The sequence below is a fragment of the Periplaneta americana genome, chromosome 16, assembly GCF_040183065.1.
Source record: "Periplaneta americana isolate PAMFEO1 chromosome 16, P.americana_PAMFEO1_priV1, whole genome shotgun sequence".
Taxonomy (NCBI): domain Eukaryota; kingdom Metazoa; phylum Arthropoda; class Insecta; order Blattodea; family Blattidae; genus Periplaneta; species Periplaneta americana.
In genome coordinates, this window is record NC_091132.1 from 4,537,087 (window position 1) to 4,559,859 (window position 22,773).

The 22,773-nt window shown below is 34.8% G+C and overlaps 1 protein-coding gene across 4 annotated transcripts in view; it reads right to left on the reverse strand.

The window, feature by feature from the left end:
* Set2 (SET domain containing 2) overlaps window positions 1–22,773 on the reverse strand; it is a 118,523-nt gene that overhangs the window by 24,112 nt on the left and 71,638 nt on the right. For all 4 annotated transcript variants that reach the window (XM_069812659.1, XM_069812660.1, XM_069812658.1 and 1 more), the window contains 3 exons: window positions 21,168–21,607; window positions 457–517; window positions 246–362 (listed from right to left, as the gene is read on the reverse strand). In XM_069812659.1, the coding sequence (XP_069668760.1) occupies window positions 246–362; window positions 457–517; window positions 21,168–21,607 (618 nt within the window). The remainder of the gene's footprint in view (window positions 1–245; window positions 363–456; window positions 518–21,167; window positions 21,608–22,773) is intronic.

Genomic DNA, 22,773 nt, shown 5'->3' on the forward strand with positions numbered 1-22,773 from the left:
GAATAATAGAGAGAGTATGTAAGCTGACAATTTACTGTATGAACAGTGTAGAGGCTTTATTGGACTGCAGTACAATGTAACTGCCATTGGGATGGAATAAATTTTTTAAAGAGAGAAAATTCTCTCCTGAACCACCCCTTAAATTCAACACAGTTTAACGTCTTCTTGCCAACATCTTAATACAAACTGGATATATTTCAAGAAGATCAGCAAATATACATTATAAATGTCATGCAATTACTAACCTATCATCGAATCTTGAGCCCTTTCGAATTCTATCTGCATCAGGTGATTCCCTCATTCTCTTGCGGTCACGATCTCGCTTGTCATAATCACTACGAAACCGATCTTGTCGCCAATGCCTGAAGAAAATCCAAACAAGTTATGTCATAACCCATACTTCAATTATGTTATAAATAAAGAGCAAAGTAGGCAGGAATATAACAATGTAATTACCTATCATACGACTGCTTTTCATGGTGATGCTCTTTGTCCAAGTATTCCTTGTAGCCTCTGTCTGTAAAAAGATAAAATAATATTAATAAATGCAATACAGTTACTATTATCACACAACATTAATAATTCAATGCACGTGCAAACATAATAATAATAATAATAATAATAATAATAATGGCTTTATTTAACCTGGTAGAGTTAAGGCTGTAAGGCTTTCTCTTACACTCAACCAGGATTAAAATTTGCTTACATAGCTGAACATAAAACTGGGTCGGAATTAAGTAATTACATACTGATACGATTTAGGTACATAATGAGATCAAAAGAGGTAGTTACATAAAATTTACCTCGTAAAATAAAAATAAACATAGTGGAATACATATTAATGTTGTTCGAATCAAATATGAATCACATAAAAACAGAAGCCGATAATTCAATAAAAAATGTACACAGTAAAAATAAAAATAAACACATTAGTATACATATTAGTATTAGATACAAGATATTGAGATACAAATGTGAAGACTGTTTCAGGATTGTAGCCTACGAGTAATACATTTTCCTATAATTTTTATAATTCTCTTAGGAGCAAATATTATATTCATTATACTGGACAATGTTAAGTTTCAATGCATTTTTCTTGGACATGGAAATATGCCCAATGAAAAGTTGATACTGCTTTGTGCAATCTCCATACAAAAGAAATCGGAATTGAGTTTCCTTGGTAAAGTAATGCATATCGTTTTCTTTCAATTGTTATCTAAGGCAAGAGAGAGAGAGAGAGATAGGAAGAAATTGTTTGAGGAGACAGGATGCAATGGAGAAGAAAAATTTAAGTACCATAATCTTTGTATAACTGTTTGTACACATCTGAGTCTGATTAGTGGAATATGTAGCTAATTGGCGATGTATCCAATGGAGGGGGAAAGGAACTGGCCACCCTACCCCATTATCTCCTGGCCTAGTTGCCTCATAAGTGGCACTGTTCGTAACAATAATATTTGAATACAGGAAATGCATTTCACTATTTTAAGAGGTGGCAGTATTCATCAAAACAAGAAAATAAAGTCTAATAAACATGGATAATAAAATTAATATCTTCCGAGACTTGAGTCTTTGTTCACCAACATCATAGAAGATGTTCAATGTGATTTCCATTAGAAAAAGCATTCAATATTCTGAAAGGTAGTAGTATTCATAAAAACAAGAAAAAAATCAGTCTAATAAACATGGGTCATAAAATTAAATTTTGTATGAAACGAGGGCTTGAAATTGATTTAAGAACAGCATATTGTTATCGTTACTGCAATAACTCCTATGTGATATATTAATGATTTTCAGAGTTTTACTCTATTAAATAACTTAAATAGTGATACAGCAAATAATAAAATCTCCTATATGTAATCATATTTCTTTCTTTCGAAAATGTAAGAATTCACAATCTTCTATGTAAATGTGTTTTTTCTTCCTATTAAAAATTTTTATATTTTGCATATAGGAGTTATTGCAGGAAGAACGACAATATATTCTAATGTAAACTAGTTTCTCATTGGATATATTGTTTACTATAGAGACCAAATGATTGCTCACCTTGCTACCTTTCCTTTACTGTATTTCCATAGGATACTGTATATTTAGGAGCCAAAACTGCTTGACTTCTTGGAAAATAAAGGCAGACAGTTTCAGTACCTCCTTGTTTAATTTGATTGAGTAAGTAACGCTTATGATTGCTTATATAATTAGTAAAATATAGTTGTGCTCTGACCAGAAATCAAACTCAGGCCCCTCATGAATTATAGCTAGAAGCTCCGATCACTAGACCATCAGGCTGGTCATTTAGTAATCGTTATACAAACAATTTGCTTTCTGCTAGGTGTGTAGCAGTGTGTCTGATGATAGAAATATTGCTTCCTAGCAATAGAACAAAGTTCTGTTCAACTTGTATGAGACTGACAAAATGTAAATGACACATATTAATATAAATGCTTAGAAGTGTAGAGAAACGATCAGTACTTCACGACATAATTTTCTGTTCAGAAGAATTATTGTTAACGTAAGTTTATTTATGCCAGCAATTCAAAATTTACGCACAGTTGAGTAAAAAAAAAAATTAATTAAATCATATTTAATTTTCAAAATTTCATTCAGAATTACAATTTTTTTAACTGCATATTTTTTCACTAATCAGTGACATCTTTATTAAGTATTTTAATAATTAGTTCTTAACTTCAATTGATGCACTCTAATTTCCATAACTTGATTTGAACTTCGAGGCATATTTATTTTCCTGACATACTGATCAATAAGGGGAGAGAATGGTATTTTTTTTAACTTTTTTCCTATTTGGTGTAAAATATTAATTTTTTGTATGTAGAGAGCTCATAGCTGTGGCAACTCAACCAAATAAAAATATTTTGAAAAAATTATTTGGGGGCCCAAATTTGAAAAAAAATATACCCAATGCAGGATTGCACTAAAACCGATATATCTAAACCGTTTTTAAAGATAGATTCAAACAGTTTTTTGCAATGTATTTGCAAAAGCATGTTCTACAAACTGTCAGTAGCAGAATGTTGATATTAGTCCCTACGTTTGTAAAATAAACAATTAAAATTTAATAACAATTTTCTGATTTCCTTTCTTGCAAACAAACGGACGTATTTTTAAAATGAAATCAATTAACAAAATTCTGTTACAGAGAAAAGTTTCCTAATAGTATAAAGAATGTGTGCTCTAAATTTCATGCATGTATCTTTAATAGTTCAGAAATTATATCCATTTTTGTCTGCAATGCAGCAAAAAAATGAAGTTACTGGAAACCGATAAAAGCGGGCGTATGATTTAAAAATCAATTTCCCAGGAAGTTTACAAAATGACGTTTCAACATCCAATAAGGGCACAAATACCCACAAAATGTTATGCAATGCATTCCACACATATCAAAGGGTACTTTAAAGAAAAAAATTTTTTTTTTTAAATTTAATTTACCGGAAACAATAATAAAAGTAGGCGATTTAAAAATCCATAACACAGGAAGTTTAAAAATGGCGACTCAACATCCGATAAGGGCACAAATACCCACAAAATGTTATTCAATGCATTCCACACATATCAAAGGGTATTTTAAAGAAAAAAAAAATTTTTTTTTGAAAATTTAATTTACCGGAAACAACAATAAAAGTGGGCGAGTGATTTAAAAATCCAAAATGCAGGAAGTTTAAAAATGGCGACTCAACATCCGATAAGGGCACAAGTACCCACAAAATGTTATGCTGTGCATTCCACACATATCACAGAGTATTTTAAAGAATTTTTTTTAAATTTAATCATTTTTCACCAAAAAATACCATCCTCTCCCCTTAAATATCTTGTTATTTTTCAAATATGTGGACTTTATACGCAAAATAAAAGGAACAACATGGACAGAACAGGAAGGAAGCTAAGGGATGGTAGATCGAGATAAAAGGTGAAAGAGGAATGCAGTGATTGTAATAGTTGCAGAAATCAGAAGTGTAGGGGCGTTGAAAGCCTCAACATGTTTGCATCAAATGATTTCATGAAATTGTAATTACTTAGATAATGTATACTATACTCATCAATGCTGTGTTAGTAATAGCTAGTAAAATTTATTCAAATTAAGCTAGTTGTCAAATGCATCTGTACTTCATGCTCTCACATCAGTTCTCCCAACTTTCCCGTTTATTCTTCCCTCTTGCTTCTTGGGTTTTTGCCCATACCCATTTCTTTCTTCCAAGTCATTTAAGGAATATATTAATAAATACGCCTAAGAATGGTCTGAAGGGCTGCATAGTTGTTAAAAGTGAAAATTTTTCAACAACATTATTAGGATTTTTGTTAAGTCACATTTTCAATTTTTCATGTACAAAGCAAGATAAAATTATGCATGTTCTAGCACTGGTCTTCTCACCATTTCTTCTATCTTCTCTTTTGGTCCATACATAAAGATGTATAATGTCTTCATGCCTGTTCATTTTGTTTTTCTTCCATGAAAGTCTATGTTCTTAAGTTAGATAATTTTTCAGATTTTTATCATTTTGATGACTAATTCTCATTTTGAACTTTCGAGACACCAAAAATGACAGCACTTTATTTTTATTTAGATCATCCCATTGGCGTGAAGTTCAGAGGCACTGAAATCTTTCACAAGACCTCACTCTAGCACAAAAATATATGATTAGCATATAGATTTGGTTCATCGTCATCATCATCATCATCATCATCATCATCTTCATGTCCTGTTATCCCTCGTGGGACACAAGGCATCAACAAAGCATCACCACTTGGTCTGTTCCCGGATATTCACTTTATACATAATTTCAAGACTTTCTGTTTTCATGTACTTGACTACCTGCTACAATAAAAGGATGAGGAAAAAAATCTTGACTGAACATATTACACGTTCCCAGCAATTAAGCATGTAGCACTCTCCACAGTGTTTGTGATGTGCAAAAATAAGCAACAAACTACTGCCCACAATTTCAATTTGTAGATAGGTGCATAGCACGGCACGCTTCCTCTACTAGCAATGTGTCCAGATGTCTTCATTCCAAGACTGTGCAGTAAGTCGAAACTCAGTCTGTGCAGAATTCTCAACTGAAGAAAACCAATGCTTCCTATATTTGTGCAACTTAGCACAATAAGCTGAATTGCTTGAGCATCAGTCTTTGTCAAAGAAACAGCTTCAAATCACATCAGATCCAACACAATTTGTAGAGAACAATGACGGTTTTTGGAAAATGTGCAGATACTTTCATTTTCCTTGTGCTGCATTAATCAACAATTGCCATGGCAACATGTATAATGACAAATGATGCACAGTCTTCGTGCAGTACTGCTAGTAGTGAACAATTTGTGAAGAAATTGGGATTTTTTTTCCTAGGGTTTTCTGAAAACCCTTGATACAATCTATTGAACATACTAAATTTTACGTTTTTGTAAATTTGGTACAGTTGGTGACATTAAACTTCTAGGAAACTAATATCTCTACTGTACTGTACATTATTCTGTCAAAATAGAATTATTCCAATTCAGAAACAACTAAGTAAACTAAAAAACTCCAAAAGGAAATAACATTTCAATGGATGCCTAGTCATTGTGGTATACCTGGAGACGAGAAAGTCGATAATATTGCAAAGCAGGCAACATATTTGCAACCAAGACCTCTTCAAGTGATATCTCTATCCAATGCTTTTGCTTCAGTAAAGTCTCATTTTACAAAACCTATGGATCAATAAATGGCTCTCTTCTGACAAAGGAAAAATTTTACAGTCTGTACAAAAGAAACCGAATGACCTGGAAATGTACAAAAAATTTCCCAGACATGTTCAAGCATTTTTAACAAGAGCCAGAACAGGTCACATTGTCACTCAATTGTACCTACACCGATTTCACATTTCTGATAATCCTACTTGTCTGTGGTGTAATAATCATGATGAAGATCTGGAACACATTCCTCTATACTGTCCATCCATAAACCACAAAAGAAATAAATTAAAATCATCAGTACCAGTTGCAGAAGACACAGCCCTGCAGTATATATTGACTACACCCCAACTCTGGCTACTAGCAACAGGCATCTATAATGAACATCGATCAAAATACCCCTCATTTCTCGTGAAAAACAACAACTGAATAGACTACAGTGGACTATGGTGGATTTTACGTTGTCAGCAAACAGCTGGATACATTAAGAAGATTGATTTTTTTTTTAATTTTATCTTGATTAATACGATTAAGCTGTATTTTTCTACTTTTTTTACTAATAGCGAGTATGTGACTGTTGATCACCCATATGAAACCAGACGAATTTACCAACAGAGTCATTGCCCAAGGGTGCCATAGGAGGCTGGTCTATGCTATATTCACGATGAGATGAGATGATTTGTTGGGGTGCCACAAGGGAACTGGAGCTCCTGGAGTAAACCTCTGTGTTACCTAGACCACAAACACAAGTCATAAACTGGGGGTAATCCAGAAATTGAACCCAGGTCCACAGGATTATATGTCCAGTGCTCTAATCATTGGACTACTGTGGCAGATTTTTCTAAGACACAAAATATGAGACTCCCCCAATTACTTCGATTTTTGTGATGTACTCTCTGACTATATATCCTAACACTGAAACTGCTTGAATTACTTACAAATGGCTTTTAAGGAACCCGCAGGTTCATTGCCGCCCTCACATAAGCCCACCATCAGTCTCTATCCTGTGCAAGATTAAGCCAGTCCCTACTTCTTATCCCACCTCCCTCAAATCCATTTTAATATTATCTTCCCATCTACGTCTCGGCCTCCCCAAAGGTCTTTTTCCCTCCGGCCTTCCAACTAACACTCTATATGCATTCATGGATTCGCCCATATGTGCTACATGCTCTGCCCATCTCAAACGTCTGGATTTAATATTCCTAATTATGTCAGGTGAGGAATACAATGAGTGCAGTTCTATATTGTGCAACTTTCTCCATTAACACTTAGACTGATCAAATATAGAATAATTTTCGATCACAAAGTGCATCAAAGAAGGTTATCACAATATATAAAGGGTGTTGGGGGTGGGGAGGAACAGAGAATGTCACAAAACATTATAGAGAAAAACAATTTTTAATATCTGAACATTTCTGGTTTTTAGCCAGTGTACCAAATGTTTGTTACCTTACACTGACATTTCCACTTTTAAACTTTTTGTAATTGGACAGTTCTGTAGTCCCAGCTGCTACCTACAGAATGCGTTATATACTATAAAATCGCTAAAAATGGACATTCCTTGTCCCCTCAACACCCTTCATATAGTGTAAACATAATATTTGACTTCACATCCAACAATCAGTTCTTTGTGTCCCACGATTAATGACTGAGTTCAAACAAGACCCAATACTGCATAAGCAGACTGCTCATGCAATCTGAAAATAGAAAGAAATTTAGTACCCAATGTTCATTTGTGGTCTTGCATCCTAATATTTCTTCACAATAAATCTCTGGTTGTCTGATCTTCAGAAGTTTTTTACACGTCCTGCATTATTTATTTAATTTTGTTGTGGTTTGTTACATACCAAAACTTGGAAATACTTAATTTCCTGATTATTTAATTATTTATAAACCAACCACAGTGAGTAACATTTCTACATTTTGTAAAAACTAATTTATAATTTTGCATATAAGATATTTTCGATTCTAAGTCTGTGCCAGTATCCTAATTAATTTATAATTCACAATAAGATATTTCCAATTCTTAATTGTTAGATTTTAATTCCCTTATGTGCCAGCACCTAATAATTTATAATATTTTGGTTCCTAAAAAGGGAAAATTTTGCTCGAATGTCTAATCTGTTTGTTTACTATGTTTAGGCCTGTTATGCATGCTATTATCTTTCCTGTACTTAATTTTCCCTTTTGTTCGTTCCCACCCTTTCTCTTTTGTGGTCTGTTTTTTGTTTCCACTCAATATGTTTATTATGCTTTGTCCAATGAAGCAGTCCCGTCATTGGAAATGCTGAAAGAGTGTCTTTCAATGTGAGATATTTTCGATTCTAATTGTTGGATTTTACTTCTCTTCTATGCCAGTACATGTAAGATATTATTACACAATATGTCTGTATTCACTGTATAGTCATCAAATGTTATTTACTTCTTGGTTAGGTTAGAATAGTACAGCTGTTGTTCACAGACAACAAAAATAACATTTCATGGAATCTTGAAATATGTTATAATTAATGTAAGGACAATACCAAAATGCCATGTTTAACTAATATGATATTACAGCTTGATCTTAAAAAAAAAGAGAGAGAAAGAATGTGACTAGAGAAAAAAGATCTGCTACCAAGTATTTTAGAGAAATGAAGCATATTGCTTACAACAAACATGAATCAAGGGCACAAAAAGTTCTCTGTTGACTATTTACTACAATGAAAAACGTGTTCACTGTATTACTGAAAAAACCTGCGTCTATACTCAGCAAAATGTCAAATGTAGGTCCCAATATACATGACTATATTATGTAAATGTGCCTTCAATTTTTTTACCAGTGTCATGTTCCCAAGGACTGACTTAGAAAAGAGCTTGGTGCAATAAGCAATCTAGCTATGAACACTATTCTCAACCACACCAAGAATATCTCATCAAATACTACAGAAAGAACTAGGATACAACAAACTATTATGTTTCCAACTGGAACAAAACCTGAAGCAACATTCATTATCTGTGATCAGGGTTTAAAAATATAAACAAAAGAGTACAAGTTTTTCACTAATTTTTTAATCCAAACTGTATTTAGGAACATATCATGGTTTCATTCTGTTTTTTTTGCACAACTACACCTAACACTTTACCAAAAAAGTTCAGTTTTCAGTACTTTTGTAAAATATTGAAAATTTGCATGTAATGTTTAAAACAATCAATCCAACTAGAACTAATTAAATTAACAAGGCGATCATCATGTTTAGAAGGTAATGTCTTTACTTCAATAAATACGTTTATACAGAACATGAAGTTAATGATTTTGTAGATCATTATAGGCACCGTTTCTCTTGCCTTCAGGATCTTCCAGAGGAATGTTGCAAATTCTTCTTCCATATCATTATTTTCAAAAGGTTTTGGATTGTTCCTCTCATGCAACAGTCTTCTTCACAGCTGACACACTGATTATCACTGAAACCAATTGTTCAGACTTATTTTTAAAACAAATGCCAAGATATTTCTTTCAAGTAGGCCACAGGCACTGGGCATGTATACATACTCAATCTTACACCCGTATCAGAATATAGTTACATGTTTCGTATTCAAGACACACTTGTACGATAAGTGATTAAAACTATATAGTTATTCAATACGAATAATACAAAGTGATGCTGTAGTTCGAAATCAATGAATTTCCACAGAGCTATAGACGAAGAAACATCAAATGAATGTTCTGAGTTTTGTAATATTACAAAAGGCGAATCTGTTAGATCAGATCCAATCCTGGAGCAGTTCTTGGTAACAGAAGCAACAATTAAGGTTCCTCTTTCTTTGCCTTGCCCAATGGAGTTCATACACAGCTCTAAAACGTTGGATGTTTCTATATCTACGACATAGTGCAAAAAATAAAATAATAAATAAAAACCAATTAGCACCAGCTGAAAATCATGAGAGTCCTAAATCGTACTTCACAAAGCAATGTTCTTTCAGAGTTTGTACTGTTTGTTACAAAAGGAAATAATTCACAAAATGCAATTTTGTAAGCCATTCAGGTTTCATATTAGAACATTATCATTCCAATTCTGAACCCTTGATTAGAAAAATGTAACACAGGTCTTGTTTAGCAATGAACTTTTAAACTACTACTTTTTTTAGTTTCTACATTATTATGTCGTAATTTTTAAAAATATAATTTAGATATAATGTTGAATTCCTTTTACATTACAATTTTCAGGATATATTTTTTAAATACATTCTCCAAACCTCCAATGAAGCATTTAATGCCGCATTTTTTCTACATCTGCAGCAGTTCCCTAGTTCCCAACTAGTGATAGAACTTCGTGAGCATGTAATTAAACAAGTTCTTCTAACTTGGAATGTAACATTTTTATTAGTATATATTCATGGATACATGTCAAATCTAAGTGTCTGAGGTCACAGTAATTGTAGCACTAATACACTGAATATACATTCGGTACTTAGGAATAAGATAAAACTTTCCCCAGTTGAAGTTAATGGGAGTGATAATTGCACTACCAAATACCAATGCAGCAAAATTCCTTGATGTGAGTAACATTATCAAATCATGTACAGAATTTGGAAAGCAGACATATCTTATCGTGCCCCCTCTCACTCTTCCTACAGAAACAAGAGATCTGCAATCTGAGAGATTTTTCTACAGACATCAGTGGCGGCTCCTGCGTATTTCTTAAGAGGAGGAAAGAAGGTAACAGGTCGAAATGGCACCTTCTCGAATGAAACATGCTACAAATTAGCCAACATACACACATGTAAGACCAGGTAGTGTTGGGGTTGGCCTTCCCTTCTGTATAGCAATAATCTGTTCTTGTAAACTGAGTTTCCTAAATTTTCTATAATATAAGGTTTTCACTTCCATTCATTGTTGAATAATTACACAAATTAACAATTATAAGGAAATTCACCTTGCAGCATTTTTCGAGCACACTACAGCATCACACGTGTTGGAAGAGACTATAGCTACTAACACATCGTCGGAACCGCGGGAATGGGAATGGGAAATAATCTGAGGAAAGCAAGAACACTGCACCCACACACGTGGTCTGTGTTGCCACATGTACATTTAACAAGTTCAGTATTACATGCTTTTGAAGAATATCAGTTCTTGTAAAGTCATACTACCATTACTGTTCAAAGTTGCTGGTGGCCAATTTTTTATGTTAAAAATAATGTAGTTTGGAGTACCTACTTTCAATTTCAAATATATTTGTACAAAACTGACAATTTGGCTGTTGCCCTGTCTAGTACGCAATGAATGGAAATGAATTTCAGGGGCCAAAAAGATCTATGATACTACCGTAGAACTATTTCCTCTTTGTTTTATATAAACCCGACTTTAACTTTCAAATATCCTTGAAAGTTTCAAACCATGAATAGTAGCCTATATAAAGTGCAATAAATGATATTTTTTATTTATAATTAAAAAAAAAAAAGTTTATATGGTGTCTTTCATAGCGTTGCGTTAAAGTTGTTTTATTGTGCCTCCTCCTAAATTTGTTATAGTCTGGTTGAATGCAAGATCGTTAGATAGCAGCGGTAGCGAGCTTGCTGCACGACCAGTCGGTTTCTATTTCCCGCCCATGCGCTGATCCAGAGGAGGATCTCCTCCCTCTCCGTTCATTTACTCGCTTTAAAACTCTGCTTCTTTCTTTGGCCACTAGCGCGCTGTTGTCTATGTGTGTTAACCGCAGTAAAGGAGGAATGGATTGACATTCCTCCACACAAACAATCTCGCATCTTTCTCACAGTTTTCTAGCAGTACATGAGCGCACATCGTTTAAAACTCAATCAACCGAGGTTTTCTTATAGCTGTGAACTTAAAATTTACCGAATCTTCCTCGAATTTCAAGGCACATATTTTATTTGGTATTTACTTTCAAAAGAAGAAAAATGTGAGGAGGACGTTCCTCCCTTCCCTCCCCTGAGGAACCACCACTGACAGACATCTAGCCAGAAAGCAGTATCTTGGCAAATGAGGAACACCTAGCCGGTAATTTCACATATATATGATGGGTTCTTGATTTTTCGTCATTCACCCATATGAAGCCAGCTGTATAGACCAATTTACCGACAGATTCATTGCCCAGGGTGTGCCACAAGAAGCTGATCTAAGCTACACCCACAATGAGATGATGACTTATTGGGATGCCAGAGAGGAACCAGAGCTCCCGGAGAAAACCTGTTACCTGGACTACAGGCTTGCCCAACACAAGTTACAAATCAGGGGTACGGCAGTATTCGAACCCAGGTCCCAGCTTTGTAAATCCAGCCCTCTAGCCACTAGATCACCATAGTTGCTTATACACCAATATTATTTTGAATATTTTATCTTTCATGACTTTCGTCATCACTACTAAAAGGAAAAATGATTCATAACATCCTTCAGCAACAGAGATAAAAAAAGTATGAAGCCACCCTTCAAAGAAAAGACTCCAGTGTCCTAGTTGGAGAATTTATTGATTTCCTTTAAAATTTGGTTTCACATCAGGTCCTAATTAAATATTTCTAAAAATGCGCGTAAATAGACTTCGTGAGTTTTCAGTTTTGTACCACATTTCAATATTTTGTATCGTGTTGTATATCCAGTAACTACGAAATATCTTCTAGAGCGACTATGAACATATAAGTCCCAGATTCAATCCTGAATGGTGGAGGGGCTTTCCTTGCTGCCAAACTTCCAGAACTCCTCCAAGGTCCACTCAATCCCCTCTGAAATTCAGTATTAGGTGTTCTGGGGGTAAAAAGGTGGTGCTGACCACACCATCTCTTTGTAGTGCCGAGTTCATAAAAGCATAGAGTTGTACCTCCATGCACCTTCATGACATCTAAAGGGATACGCAATGAATTATCCTAAAAAGGATGAGATGACCCTCATTCCTGCTGACTGGAAGGAACCTGCATTTATTCTTGCACACTGTGGGAGTTGCTAAACAGGAGAATAAATACTGGTAGTCACCTCAACTCAACTTTATTTTCAGTTTCAGTGTATAGAGAAGGTAATTTAATAGCCCTTGAGAATTCGATGTAACGGCATTTTTCATCTTGAAAATAACATACAGATTTTTAACACATCACTATGTACCAAGAGTTTCTAAATGGCAAATTTTCTTGATAATCACTTCAGTGTCAAATATTTCCTTTGTCAATGATCAGTAGGAACCGGATTTTTATGTAATTACATATTATATTCCTTTCAACCTAACAGTAAATAAATAACAAATCTTCGCGAATCTTGTAATTATATTAAAATTTTATACTACATATTTTTACATATTTACCCCACATTACATATTATGGCTTGGCATTACATTAATCTACATATTCAGGGGTTTTATTCATTTTTACTTCTCTAAAAGGGGGGAAAAAAAAAAACGTCTGCTGGGAAAGTTTACAATTTGAAACACACAGACTTCAAAAGTCTTTTTACCTACCAAGAAAGAATATATTTCGGAACGAAACATAACGTCATTAGTTCCAGGAAGTAAGAGGCACTCACCCCATACTGCCCACTGTAAATATGAGTGAACAAAAGGCAACCTTTCTCATACAACTACCTTGTATTGTAAAATATCACTCAGAAAGTAGCGTTGACTTCATGCGGTGGAGTGGGATGAGGACGACATGATTTGTCTCGAAATATAATTGTTCTGCACACGTCTTAACAAGCCGTTCCCATGCAATTTGCAACCTTACCCACCCTCTTCCTAATCCTTCCAGGGAAAACCCGTGTCAAGTCTGACATGAGCAGCAATAAAGTAGCAGACTTTTGAAAAGAAGCTAGAATAAAGGAACAAATTGGAAAGATGTTGAAAGATTAAAATAAATAGCTTTTCAGGTTATTGCTTGACCTCTTTATTTTAAATTTAATAGACCTATACAGAAATGGGATTTTCCGAGCAATTAGAAAGTATGGCTCTCGGCTGGAATAATCCTACCCTTCTGAATGAGACAGGAATGTCACTTTTCAAACAACAGTATGTAAATGCCTATAGTTTGAGGTTTTAGTAGGTATTTGTTTCTTACAGGGAGCAGCTAAAATGTATGTGTCCCACTTCTCTCTTATTTTCTCATAATCCAGTAAAGCAAAACAGTGCTTGCAGTACTGTTGTCATTCTTTTCACTCAGTTCTCTAGTTTTAGTACCTACAGTATAAAGTGCAAGTGAGTTTATCTACTGCTTTTAACTAACTAAAATGGCCCCTGTATCTTCAACCCTAACGTTAAAAATGAAATCATGGATTGCAATGGACGAAGCTTTCACTACAGATGGAAAAATAGTAACGTGTCAAGTGTGCGGTAAAAAAGTCGGTTCCTCTATGAAATCACAACTGGAGAGCCTTACCTATCCTATACCTACCAGATATTGATATTAAAACCTTGATATTACATAAAAATCCGGTCCCTAATGATCAGTCATTAACAGACTACATAAATGATAAAGTCTGAACTTAAGTTCATAATTATACAGTATGAAGTAACAAAAAAAAATATCGTTTTAATGCTCCACATTTGTATGTATTTATTTACACTGCAAGTGGGCAAACACCCGGTGGCAGTGGTAACTTAATTACACAAAATAATTACAATTAATACACAACATATAATTACAATACACAATAATTACAATCAGTAATAATAGCTAAAATAACCCAATTAATAAGTGAACCTAATTTTTCATTACAATCTACATACTGATAATGACATTTATTTCTACAACACTTATTTAGTAATGGGTCGAAACCACATCTCTGTACAACCTACGTAAGTACAGGCCATACATAAATTTCACATTGGTACTGATACTCTTTCACTTCACTCTCATCTCACTCACTGCACTGGCACTGTGACACATTTCACTAACACTTTAGAATGCATTTCACTGACACTATAGGACACATTTCACTGACACTATAGAACACATTTCATTGACACTATAAATTATCACTGATCAAAACTATTCACTGCCACTAAACCATAACTTCACTGATACAACAGTTCAAATAAAACAATTACACCCTTACTGTTCCGTAGAATCATACTTATTACATTAAACTAAAAATTCTAGACTAAGATCCTCTTACAAGCTATTTTAAAACAATTTACAATTCAAACCAAGGGAATAACTTTTCAGGCTAAGTAAATACACGTCACCTTAAGTAATGTAAAGTATCTTTTTTTTTTTTAAATTTACATTTTATACACAATTTTATAGACAACTTTGGCAGCACAGCCCAATGACTTTAACGCTGTTCCCTCTGATTCTTTCAGTAATGGTTGCTTCATATAAACTATTAGGTTGTCTCAAAAACTTTTTCCCATAACATTTACTTAAGGCAAAAATAAATACAAAAAACAAGAGATTCTACAAATTACAATTCATCATTTTCAACTCCTTCCACACACTTCTCTGCTAGAACACAATTATCAGCAATCCAAGTCTTCCAGTTTGCAGTGAAAACTCAACAGACATTTCCAACGTCTTCAAATGTATTGAACTGCCGTCCTTGTAGAAGTGTTGCCAAAGACCATAAAAACCGTAGTCTGATGGAGTAAAATCTGGACTGTATGATGTCTTTTTTTTTTCTTGCAGGTGAATCTTGCCTGATGACCTGGAGCACTGTTCTGTTGAAGGTGTGCTTCTTTCCTGCTCATCAAAGCTGGATAGTGATGCTCCAAAACTTGGCGTTCTTGATCCAGTCCCTCAGAGTAAAGTTCAGTATCAACATACACCATTTAGGACAAGCTTTTAGCACACCACACATTTGTGTGGGTATAAAACAACTCAAAAACAAATTAGGACCTAACATTATAAATATGCTCAGTGCCAAAAACAACTTTCTGAGATACAGATGAAAAAAACACTGTGAATGCATGTTGACATACCTACAACGCCGTTTTTTAGTGCACGAATGAATCACTCACAGTTGAGCTATGACAAAGACTATTTAGTATGATATTCTCATATGGATGTTCCTCCCTTAAGGCGCGTCTCCACTATTAAACATTTAACAACAACATGTTAAATATAACATGTTGAATTTAACATGTATATGGACATTTCAAGTCTCAATTGACTTAACATGTTAACTAAGTATGTTGAATTTAACATTTTTAACATGTTGGAGTGTTTTCCAGCAGAAATGGAAAACATGTCAAATCAATTCATTTGCTCGTGCAGCGTCGGTACTGTTCGGCAAAGTTCGTACAGTTTCCATAGCAACAACTATAAGTTCCGATTTTGTGGCGCGTATCTTGATCATTTTTATACTATCATTGGTCCTGGGTCTTGGCTGTAAGTTGTTCGAAGTAATGGAGTGGACGAAAGAAAATGCATTAGAATAAAATTAATGCACTGATGGAGAGGCCTTGTTTGTGGGATTTGTCTGCAAAAGAATACACGGGCAAAACAAGGAAGGCCGACTGTTTTTGAGAACTGGAATTGTTATTTAACTGTTCTCGAGAATATAATAGAGAGTTTTCGCACTCTCATCGTACGCTAAACGTTAATGCTATGTTGACGTCAGTAATGGTCGCATTTGGTGATGTATGTTAACGTTCGTAAAACTTCAGAAAGAATAATTATACAATATTACCCACTCCTTTAACATCTATCATGTTGTAGGTCCTATGATAATCAATCGCGTTGTAATTTTTTTAATTGAGATAAAATGGCTGCTCTTAAATTGTGTATTTCTTTGATGTAACAGGAAGTATTTTTGCAGCTCTATAATAAAATCATGTTCTAACATTCTCAGCAAGTTTTTGAATCCAAATCGATACTGTATTCAACTTTAAGCTCGTTTAGAATGTATCCTGCATAGTGTCTTTTACTAAGATATTGCCGCATCCACATTCTCATTTTCTTCCTTTTCAAAGCCTTGTAACAAGTAATAGAGGCAATTACAAAAGTCAGATCATCATCTGAGTCCATTGTCCAAGGTTTGAAAATAAGACACTATCTATATTAAAATCTCATAGACTGTTTATGGTGGACTACGCAAAGAAAGTCAAGTTTAACATGTTTAACAGTGTGGACAAAGTGTTAAATGAAATTAGCATTAACATGTTCAATCAACACGTTGGGATGTTAACAGTAAACAATTTAATATTTAACATGTTGTTGTTAAATGTTTAATAGTGGAGACGCGCCTTTAGGTTGAATAAAATGCAATTTGTAAACTTGACATGGCATATAGCACATTTAGAATATTAGGTCTGCAAATGAGAAACAAAAATACAGGAGAAAGCTTTTGAGACAGGACAACACAAGTTGGCAACAGATACCTAAAGCTTTTTTTTTAACTAATGGCGGGTACTTGATTGTTCGTCATTCACCCATACGAAGCTAGTTGTATAGAACAATTTACCAACAGAGTCATTGCCCAGGGTGCGTCATTGGAGGTCGGTCTACATTACACCCGTGATTAGATGAGATGATGGAGATCTGTTGGAATGTCACAGGGGAACCAGAACTCCAAAAAAAACCTCTGTGTTATCTGGATCATGCACTTGTATATTGTTATTTGCAAGATTAAAAATCTACTTCAGTTTTTTTATTATGAAATCTCGTAGGTTTAAGTTCACTTCAATCATCATAAAACGTGCGTATATATATATATATATATATATATATATATATCTGTGTGTGTGTGTGTGTGTGTGTGTGTGTGTGTGTGTGTGTGTGTGTGTGTGTGTGTGTGTGTGTAAATTTTTATTGGGACAAAACAAATTCAATATTGAAAAATATTAAATGTAATTTTTTATTGGGACAAAACAAATTCAATGTTGAAAAATATGAACAATGTGACTATAATCAGGGTTTCTTATGTGTCTACCAAATAATCAATATAGAAATAAATATATGAAGCTTGACATAAAAGTCCTCAGTATCCAGTTCTAGTTCAAGGAAAACCTCTGCACACCAACTATTAGTATATGTTGAGGGTTCCACCTTTTTGTTCCACACGAACTAATTCACATATCATGCCATGCTATCAATTAACAGGCCAACATAACATACAAGATTTGTCTTTGATATCATGCACTAACAATTCTCTGATCTGATGCCACTATCAACTGAAATGAACATACTACATTGCTGATGAAAAATCGATCAGGAACAGAAATAACAATGACAGAAAAATATAAAATACCCAAACATAAGATTTTGTCTTTCAAAAATGTTGTTGTTTAATGTCTGGTATCTGGTGATGAAGCCATTAGCACTCTTGCTCTCCAGTACTTTTGAATTAGATCTTTCTCTCCAGAGAGTGTGCTGCAGGTTTTCAGATGTTCTTCGTCTTTCAAAGGTGTTCTATTGTCTTCATATATTTTATGCAATGCCCATGAGAAAGGAATATAACTTCTTTTAATTGGTTATTTTACGATGCTTTATCAACTGCTATGGTTATCTAGCATCAGAGTGAGATGAAGATGATAATGCCAGCCAAAATGAGTTCAGGGTCCAGCACCGAAAGTTACCCAGCATTTGCTCTTAATGGGTTGAGGGAAAACCCATTAAAAACATAAACCAGGTAACTTGTTCCAACCAGGAGAAAGAAACAGAACTACTATAAATGGATTTACAGTGAAAATAAGAGATATGTACATGAACTTTGTATGTGAATTCCAGCCTCTCTGCACAAAAAATAAAATAAGTGAATGAATGAATGAATGAATGAATGAATGAATGAATGAATGAATGAATAAATAAAGTAACCTTCGAAATCCAAGTTCTTTCATCTAGTGAAAATGAATGTACCACATGAAAAAAAAAAAAAATGATCACAAGCTACATATGAAAATTATCCTAGTGGTATAGAGGTAACCATATCTGCCAATGGATTGAAGTTCGTAATGCAAACTCAATCAATGATGGACTTTTTTTTTTAAGATGTAAAGAAAAAAATCCTTAGCATGGCTTTCTATAGAAGGAGAATAAAACTAGAGATTATATATTAGGTTGTATATATTTGTTGTCCCTAACATAGAGTCGTTGGTTTAGCGTGATGTTACCACAGAAACTGAAGTTCAACTTTTAAACGTTTTTATGTGAAATTTCACAGAGTTCATCACTTTTAGTTTAGGAGATTGTGCGAGGTTTTTGAAAAACAGAAAAAAATATTGCTTCATACAGTGACTGAATACCTCCAGAAAAAAAAATTAAAACTCAGAGAAATCCATCAAGATAAGACAAGTGTTGTGTAAAATAATACCCCTTCACATCAAGTGGTGAAGAACTGATGCTGCGATTTAGATGTGAAATGACAACATGCAAACACACAAAAGGTAAAGGTCGATAACAGCCTAAAATTGAGAGAATTCTACCTACTTCTAAGTTACGCCACATATTTTTTTTGGGAATAACAATGGCCTTTGCCAATACAGTGTTTGCCTCACAGCAGCTGTGTAGCTTAAAATTGACACCGTCTTTATTTCATATAATACTACAATATTATAAAAACATGATAAGCCTACTTTACCAGTAGGTTCACATGGCATTATCAAACCCCTATGTAGGCAACCTACAGGGGCATGATCCTATTAAATATGATTTTTTTTCCCTTTGTACAGAGGAAGGACCCAACAGCTTAAGCCTGGTTCAGACAGTGCTAGTTTCTGTGATGGATTCCAAGGTGGCTGCGCTGATGGCTGCCCTGCATGTTCACTTGCTGGCTCCTGTGTTGCCTACGGTGATGTTTGTTGTTCACACGGAGCTGGCTCTTTTCACAGTTCAAATTGGAAAATCATCTGCTGCTTCATCTGTTGCCAATACCCATGGTCAAAAAGAAACTAAACAGTGAGTGGAAAATAACTGAAGTCCTACATTAACAGTAGTAAATGTCGTAATAAAGTAATTAAGCCATAAGTGCAAAGCAGCTAAAGTCCGATATTTAATTGCTGTTTCTTAGAAACTAAAGAATATAGAAAAAAAAAAAAAACAGGTTTAGTTGGAAAACAACGAACATGGCGGCATGGTTTCAGTGGTGATATATGATCATCTTTGGTTTCCAGCCTGCAAACCATCACGAAAAATAACAAGGAACCTACCCTCGAAATCCAGCAAGCTAGCCATCCACGGAGCCACCAGAGCGCATTACTTCCGGCAAGTGAGCACACAGGCTACCCATCAGCGCAGCCACCTTGGAATCCATCACAGAAACATGCACCGTCTGAACCGGGCTTTACACTGCAGCCTGAGACTTATTGTGCTTACCACTCCTATTCTTGTGAATGACTGGGTAGCCGAACAGCCACGCTCTTGTACAAGTACAGCATGCTGCACTGTGAACTTAACTCGGGCTATTGTATGGATGATATGTGAATTAATGAAATGAGTCTGAGTTCCAACGTCGAAAATTACCCAGTAATTCTGCTTCAATTGGTTGAGGGAAAACCTCAACCAGGTAACTTGTTCCCACCAGGATTTGAACCCAGGCACGCTTGTTTCATAGCCAGACGTGCTGACCATTACTCTACAGCGGTGTACTAATGAATGTTTACTTGCAATTAATGTATACAATGTCGAAGAAGAGTTTTACAAGTCAGACTTCTGTACTGACATCTTATTGTTAGAAGCATAAAATGCTTAAGGGTAATTCCATAATTATGTCAACCAAATTCCCATTTTCTCAAAGTGGTTCTAGACAATTCTTGAATGCTATACCAGAGACTTTAATGTCTATATTTTATGAAATCAAAGATAATTGGCCGTATTTTTGCATAAATCATATGCCGGCAGCACTGTGAACTGAAGATGTTTGGAAGTGAAGACATATGACAAGGATGATACACTTCATGTAAAATTCCTTCGGCATGAGAGGAAGTCCAAGAAATTCTTTTCGCCTGCTATTGGTGATGAGGCTGATATTGACAAAGACCAGGTTATAAAAGTTCTACCAGAGCCACAATTTGATAATAGGCTTAAACTAAATTTTCAACATATCTAGTTTGATAATGATGTTCTTTAATTTGCAAATGCATGTAATTTTGTAAATCATATTTGGAATATGTAGTGTCTGTCACAGTTTGTATGTCGTGTCTGTCACGAGAATAGGGCTTAATATATACTTCATAAATGTTTCAAATGAAAAACTATCTGTAGCATATTAAGGAAGGATATTCTACCTTTCTATGATTATAGTACTAACAAAAGAAGTTGCTAATATTGGAAGATATAGTACATTGTCGGACTTCCCTTTAATTTGTGTTCCTTTTTCTGTCGTGTCTGTCACAACATTACTTGTACTTAGATATCTGTAATAAACAGAGATTGATACTTGCACCTTACATGAAAGTGTAGCTGTGTACATGCACTTTGTATCTGATATAGTTTAAAAGTCTGCTAATGTTATGTTGAAGTAGAAATAAATCTTTATATTTTTGTAGAGAATCATTTGTCGTGTCTGTCACAAATGGAATTACCCTTAAGATGTATAGACTAAATTGCTAGTAAATGAATTAAAAGAGCAATAAACCCACCAGCTTCTCGTTCATGCTCCTTCATCTGCTCAATCCTCTCCTTCTTTGGGATGCGAAACACCTCTTTCAGACTAGTCCATTCACCGAGCAGACTGGATGCCAAGTCCAGAAACGTCCTAGTCTTGTCCGCACCTTCGCTTTCACTCACACTAACGCCACGATCTTTAGCGTCACTATCTTCCTCGGTGGCACGGATCTTGTCCACTACCTCACTGCTCGCTTCCTCATCAGAGTCACTACCGCGGCTCACCACTTGTCCGACAACTTCATCCGGCAGCAGATCTGTCTGCTTGTCTGACGTACTGTCCACCAGTTGTTTCTCATTTTCCACACCTTGTAAAGTCTCTTCATCCGGAACTTCCAATATAACTGGCAACACAGCATCACTTCTGGGTTTACCTACGTCAGGATCACTTCCAGACTCCTCTTCCACAGATGACCTACCATGTAAAATTAGTTACTGTTATCACAAAGCATATTACAAATCAGCAATAGAGACAGAGCAGCTTTACCATGCTGCCAACATCTTCGGATGTGGTTGATGAAGACCTTCCTGGACTACCAATCTACTAGCGACAAGTGGGGATACCTTTAGAATAGAATTCATTAGCGATGAATGCGAAATGTGACAGATGGACCAAGAAATACTGTATTTACAAGACTATAATATGCATCTGTTTTGACAAAATGTCGTCTTGAAAACTGGGGTGTGTATTACATTTGCATACTTTGACATACCAGCTCGGAAACTGCTGACAGAAACTACTATTACGGGTTCGGGTTTTCTAGTCTTTTCTGCAATTTTCATTCGTTATTTCATGTTTATTTTTTAACAACAATCATTAATACCTCTAACTGAGGTTCTGGCTGATATGTACATCTATTATCAGGCAGTACATCTCACTTGAAGATATGTGTCAGAGGAAGAACAATTTGCATTTGAAGCTTGATTAATGTAATATGTAGCTAGTTGGCAATGCAAGGGTAAAGGAACTTGCAACTTTACCCCATTATCTCCTGGCCTAGTTGCCTCATAAATGGTGCCATGTTGGTACCACTTGTGATGTTCAGATCTGTCTTTGGACAGCTGACTAAACAACAACAATAATTAATACAAATACTATTTTTAACTATGGTAATGACTTATTGACACTTTTTTCTTTTCTTCTGAGATTTTATGTACACAAATTGCAACAATAAACCCAAAGGATTTACTAATAATCACTGATGAAACGGTGGCATGATGTTAGTCATTTTCAATCAATGTTCTGACATCAACCCAGACCTGTTGTCTGGAAGTGAGGAGGAATGTGATATACAGCTAGAGGTAAGGGTGCCTTTGTAACCTGTCCTCACAATTATAACTGTAATCTTGAGTGGTACTTAGCACAGGTGTGTATTATATTCGCCAGTAATTTTTTTTTCCCTGAATTTTAAGATAAAAAATTGAGGTGCATATTATATTCGAGTAAATACAGTATACTGTCGGTTTACAAGCAAAACACATCAAGTATAAAATATTACTTCTGAGAAAAAGATGTATATAATGTACAAAATGAATGTGTATAAACTAAGAATTGAAAAATGAAATACACAAAGAGAGAAA